Raw genomic sequence first — 6,119 nt, forward strand, 5'->3', positions numbered from 1 at the left:
AACACACTATTTAATTGCACGGTTTGCTAAACTTTTACACCTCAAGAGACAAGGAAAAATATATGACATATTTTCCATTGATATTGACATTGACAAAAACATAAATAATGCTCAATATTTCAAAAACATTCTGTAAGGGGAGGAGAACACATGCACGTTCTTTTTCCTCCCCGAAACAATGTTGTTTAGCTAGTTCCTGATTAGTAGTAATCCGGGGTTCAGCACCTGAGAGGGTAGCACTAGGCTCTGAGTCCCGCCAGGCCACTAAAACCTCTTTAAACCCTGCAGATTATGCTTTGGGCTTGGCTGGTTCTCTGTAGGTTGGTCTGACTTGTGGAGATAAATCTGTTGAGTTTACAACAAAGAAGGCCAATGCATAGCTGGCGGTCACCCTCCCTGTTGTTTTGACTGTCCTGACGAGGTTAAGAGGTGAAGGGTGGGGCTCTCCTGTAGGTTTTAATAGCATTTGAGATTAGGAGAGATAATCTTTTTGAAGGAAGGTGGGACCAGGCAAACTGGGTCAGAGTTTGGTTCCCTTTGCGGCGAGGGAAGGAGCAATGCTGTCATGCTGTCGGTACCTGTAAGCATGGGATTCTCCTCTCTCTTGAAGACGCTGGAAAGACAGAAGATGTCTGTAGACTCCATGAAGAGACCCTTGATGATGGCGGCCCTCAATGGTCTCTACGTGGCCCGGATGCCCGTCCCGGAGTCTCCTTCGGAGGATGGTGCCAAGGCTGCTATTGATGAGCGGGTAAGAAGACTGCAGCAATGCATAGAAAAAGTGTTATCACCAATAATGTTCATATTATTTTTGGTCGTTGAGAAACCACAGTAATAAACATGTCACATTAATACTCTGTAAATACTGATGAGGCACACCTTTACCATAAGGGGTTTTAAAGGGTTTCGAAATTTCAACCAGAATCAATTGCCATTCATCATTTAAAGTTTATGAAGCAATTATTAACTAAGTTATACATCATTAGCTAACCATTTATCTTGATACTGTCACTGTAAAGTGGTCCAAAAGTGGATTTTAATATTTTCTCACCCACCAGTTTGTCTGCTCAAATGTTTATTGTATACATTGTTTATTATGGCATATTTAAATATTATTTAAATAAACTACCAGACTGAAGATTATATATAATAAAATCCAATAAGTCAACATTTCTTGGTTTTAATATTTATAAAATATTAAACATATATATTTGTTCCACCCTCGGCCATCTCTGTGTGGAGTTTGCATGTTCTCCCCGTGCATTTGTGGGTTTTCTCCGGGTACTCCGGTTTCCTCCCACATTCCAAAAACATGCTAGGTTAATTGGTGACTCCAAATTGTCCATAGGTATGAATGTGAGTGTGAATGGTTGTTTGTCTATATGTGCCCTGTGATTGGCTGGGGACCAGTCCAGGGTGTACCCCGCCTCTCGGCCGAAGACAGCTGGGATAGACTCCAGCACCCCTGTGACCCTCGTGTGAATAAGCGGTAGAAGATGAATGAATGAATATAAATTTGTATATTAGCAAATATTAATATTAAGACATGTTTGTTTGTTTCATGTCCAAAAGAATCAAGTGAACTTGAGTTCATGTCAGTCATGCCAGTTGAATTCCGCTATGTATTCGCCATGGAGAGGAGGACGTGTAACACCAGGCCCTTTGTCCACACCGTTGCTAAGCTAACGAGGACAAACCCTAAGTGGGCCGTGGAACGCGTGGCATGGCGGTGCTTTATCGCCTGTGGGTCCGTTGGAATGTTAAGAATGCAACCCGGCCTCCGAGATGGACAGCAGTGAGGGAAAGATGTTTGTTCATTATTCATGCTTTTCATTCTGTACTGATGAGAACTTCACGCTTTGTAGTCATCTCTTGTCTGAATTGGGTGGGGGGCATAAAATGATGTGGTGATGATGGGAATTAAAATACCCTCCTCCTTTCTTCTTTCTTCTTTCAGTGTAAGACATTGGAGCTCAAATTGGAAGAAGAGAGAGTCTTCACCGAGTACGAGCAGGTGCCCAAAAAGAGGGCGGACAGCGCTCTGACCACGGCGACCCTCCCGGAAAACGCAGAGCGCAATCGTTTCCGCGACGTGGTCCCGTACGAGGAGAACCGTGTGGAACTTGTGCCCAACAAGGAGAACAACACAGGTTACATCAATGCCTCGCATATTAAGGTGGGCATACCTGTACCTTTTACACACAAGTACCTTTTACATACAAGATTTTTTTCCCAGAAAAACTCAGAAAATGTGAAGTTTTATATTCAGGAGCTGGACATTTATAGGTGCAACTTCTCTGAAGTTTCACCAAAGAGAGTCAGAGCTTTTCTTCTTGTCACTTACACACACACACACACACAGAGCAGTGATCAATATAGAGTCCAAGAGGAGGCTGAGGGCAGCAAAGAAAGGGAAAGTGGAAACTGTGGGCTGTAATACTGTAGCATCCACAACTACCACACATTATGTCTTTATTTTGCTCATTTCCGACTGCATCCTCAAATATTCTGATGAATTTGACTACAAGCAGTACCTTGTAGTACATGCTTTTGGCAGTGGAAAAGCATCATTAGTGAGTCGAGCTGTGGAAACTTCAGTCACGACCGAAGTTGATTGATGTTAGTGTCTCGTATAACGGCCACATCACACAGCAGACATGAAGGGCAAAGGATTAACAAGACACACTCATACTTCTTCTTCCCTTTTATTGTGGTCACCTCTGGGCAAAGAAAAAGCAGGAAGGATAAAAGGCAGGCCTTTAAGCTCAAAGAGCTCGCAGGAATTCAGCAGGAATGTTCTCCAAACCCTCTTAAGTCCATCTGAGCTACACCCCCTCCCTCACCAACACCACCACCACCACCACCTCCTCTGTTCCTTTTCACTCGCATCATGCATGAGTTCGGCGTCCTGCATGCAAGTTCAGTCTGATCACTGCCTGTCACGGCGTAACCCTCTTACGCTACAGCCACCGCCTGTCATGTAAGGTAGCTGCTACAGAAAAACAACCTTATTTATTCCCCATCCATGTCTTCATAACCATTACACTCAGGATAGGTTTTTTTTTTTACATTTTTAGCCAACTCTTGTATTAGATACTATTCAAGTGTCCAAGTGAACCCAATGAAGTGTAAGATTCTAAATGGGCTCCTTATTGCCCTCCAGTGGTAGTTTGCCACATTACTGACAACATTTATTAGCTGTGCTTTAAAATGGTAGCTTATCTGAATGTTTCTATGTGTTTGTGTTTTAAATTTGGTTTGGTAAAGAGTGTATTTTGACACTTTTTTTGTCCTCAGGTGACCATCAGAGGCGAGGAGTGGCACTACATTGCCACCCAGGGTCCGCTAGCCAACACCTGTGCCGACTTCTGGCAGATGGTCTGGGAGCAGGGGGTCAGCGTTATCGCCATGGTTACAGCTGAGGAGGTATAAACACACGCACGTGTTGATTGCTGATGGTGTGTTTGCGGTCAAATATACCATGGGTTTAACTGACTCGCCATCCAGGAGGGAGGCAGGTCAAAGAGCCACCGCTACTGGCCCAAACTGGGCTCCAAGCACAACTCGGCCACTCACGGCAAGTTCAAGGTAACCACCAAGTTCCGCACGGACTCCGGCTGCTACGCTACCACAGGGTTAAAGGTCAAACACCTGCTCTCGGGCCAGGAGAGGACCGTTTGGCACCTACAGTACACCGACTGGCCTGAGCAGGGCTGCCCCGAATACGTCCAGGGGTTTCTCTGTGAGTCACCTCCTCCGCTTTTTTAAATCAACCCTATTGTTTAACGTCACTTCTCAACTTCTCTTTGCAGCCTACCTTGAGGAGATCCAATCTGTGAGGAGACACACTAACTCCATGTTGGACACCTCCAAGAGCCTTAACCCCCCTGTGGTGGTGCATTGTAGTGCAGGGGTGGGTCGGACAGGTGTGGTCATCCTCACTGAGCTCATGATCAGCTGCCTGGAGCACAATGAGGTCAGTGGAGCACCTCCATACTTGGAAAAAACACATTTAAAGAAACTTACCTGTGTGTGTATGGACAAAGGTATCAGGGCATGTTTTTGAATAATAATGTGTTTTGATAAACTTTAAATAAATGTAAATGTAATAAAATGTTTTTGAGCAATTTCTGTTTTATTTAATTTCTTTTTTTTCCAAAAATATAAAATACAATTCAATAAAATATATATATATTTACTTTTGGTTAATCAATTGTACTTGAAGACACAAGAAATATGAATACTTTTGCTATTTCAAAGTACATTTAACAAAAACAACAACAAAAACATAAAGTTATTTATTTCTGTAAAGTGTGCACGTGTATCTAATGAAGTGTAGGAGCAGAATGGGCTCTACATTGCCCTCCTGTGGTAGCTTGCTAACATTGCGTTTGAATTATTTGTACGTTTAAATTTTCTGTTAAATTGTTATTAATTCCTGTGAATTGCCATTGTAGTGCTATTAAAACATGTGATATGATTTTAAACTATGAAAAATCCTAGAATTTTCTGTTTTTGTTGAATTTTTTTCATTTTTATGTGTTTTTTTTTTCATAAATATATAACAACATGGTCATCTACAATCATGCATTCCCACTAATTCTACTGTTTCCCCACCTCTCCCATCCTCTCCAGCCCGTGGAGGTCCCCACCATGTTGTCAGGTTTGAGGCAGCAGAGGATGCTGATGGTCCAGACCATCTCACAGTACAAGTTCGTATACCAGGTCCTCATTCAGTTCCTGAAGAACTCCCGGCTTATTTGACTCGTGAGGACGGCTCAGTCAGTCTTTGCTGTCATGTTGGTGGAGAGTTTGGGTCAGATCGTTCATTCATTGAAAGTCTGCAGTGCAGTCAGCGAACAATAGTTATTACAATCCATCATTTTCAATGCTAAAATATTCAGAAAATTGATTAAATATACATGTACATATACACCCACTTCAAAATTGTGCCTAATCATATTCCCTGTTCGTGTTTTCTCCTCATTTAAAACATTTCAACCATATTTACAGAGTTTCCTGAGATCGGATTGCCTAACTTTACTGTTAACCAGTGTTGCGTCTCCTTGTAAATACTGTATCATTGTGCCTTACTGATATCTTAACAAGAAGATATCGACATACCTATCCTTGTCTTAAAGTATGTTTTTTTTTAACCTCCAAAGATAAAATCTTGAAATCAGTATTTATTACTTTTATTGGTCTTGTTGTGAGAGCAACACTTCAAATGGTCTTTCTTCCTCTCAGGTAAGAGAATGCTGATGTTTCGGTTTAGTTTTTGAAGGAGAAAACAAAACAACGTGTTTATAAAATTTCTACTCGGAGTAATGTTATTTTCTCAGTGTTTCTTTTGTACATGTGTGAGAAGACTTTTTGTATTTTTCCTGACTTGGTACTCCAAAATACCGCAACCTGTTCAACTATGCATGCATTTTTAAAATATTTTTATTGTATATATAAACATATATATATATATAAATATAAATATATTCTGAGATAAATATAAGCTTCCTGCTCTCTTTACAGCCAAGTGTTTTATTGCACTTCTGTGTCACGCGGCATTCCACTGTTTGTTCATATTTAATCCCCTTTTTTGGCAAACCTCACCCTTTTTGAAAAAGATGTGTATATGTTTTGTATATGTGTTTCCACTGCATTCCCCTTACTTAAACATGTACTTGCTTATCATGCAATAAAGCCTTATTTTCTTTAAGAGTGGCCCAAAGCTGTGTTAGTTATTAGAATGGAGTGTTTATATGCAGAGGGGAATTCCTCTCCACTCGTGCTAATAGTGAAGAGCTGTGAGTGCAAACATAGAGAACGGTTCTTAAGAGGCTCCCTGGTGGCCAAGCTTCCATCCAGACTTCACTGGTAGGTCAATAAACAGTCACACACACAACACACTGCATGTCTCTATGCTCTGAAACAATGGTATCGTCATTGGCCAGTCAAGCAATAAATAGGGTGGATTTTAGTGGGGCATTTTTTCAGTCCAAACATATCAAGTCTTTTGATTAATCTCCTCTGGACATGTCCCAACCATCTCAGTCTGGCCTCTCTGACTTTATCTCCAAGGCCTCTAGCATGTAATGTCCCTCTGATGTACTCGTTCCTGATCC

At 41.5% G+C, this 6,119-nt stretch overlaps 1 protein-coding gene across 1 annotated transcript in view; it reads left to right on the top strand.

The window, feature by feature from the left end:
- The window catches only part of LOC131107369 (tyrosine-protein phosphatase non-receptor type 14-like), a 31,622-nt gene extending 25,909 nt beyond the window's left edge, over positions 1–5,713 (top strand). Inside the window, exons 15-20 of the mRNA XM_058057327.1 lie at positions 611–751; positions 1,958–2,176; positions 3,298–3,426; positions 3,508–3,742; positions 3,813–3,976; positions 4,636–5,713. Coding sequence (XP_057913310.1) covers positions 611–751; positions 1,958–2,176; positions 3,298–3,426; positions 3,508–3,742; positions 3,813–3,976; positions 4,636–4,764 — 1,017 coding nt within the window. The 3' untranslated portion in view covers positions 4,765–5,713. The remainder of the gene's footprint in view (positions 1–610; positions 752–1,957; positions 2,177–3,297; positions 3,427–3,507; positions 3,743–3,812; positions 3,977–4,635) is intronic.
- Positions 5,714–6,119: the final 406 nt, after the last annotated feature.

The sequence above is a fragment of the Doryrhamphus excisus genome, chromosome 19 (genome assembly GCF_030265055.1).
Source record: "Doryrhamphus excisus isolate RoL2022-K1 chromosome 19, RoL_Dexc_1.0, whole genome shotgun sequence".
Taxonomy (NCBI): Eukaryota; Metazoa; Chordata; class Actinopteri; order Syngnathiformes; family Syngnathidae; genus Doryrhamphus; species Doryrhamphus excisus.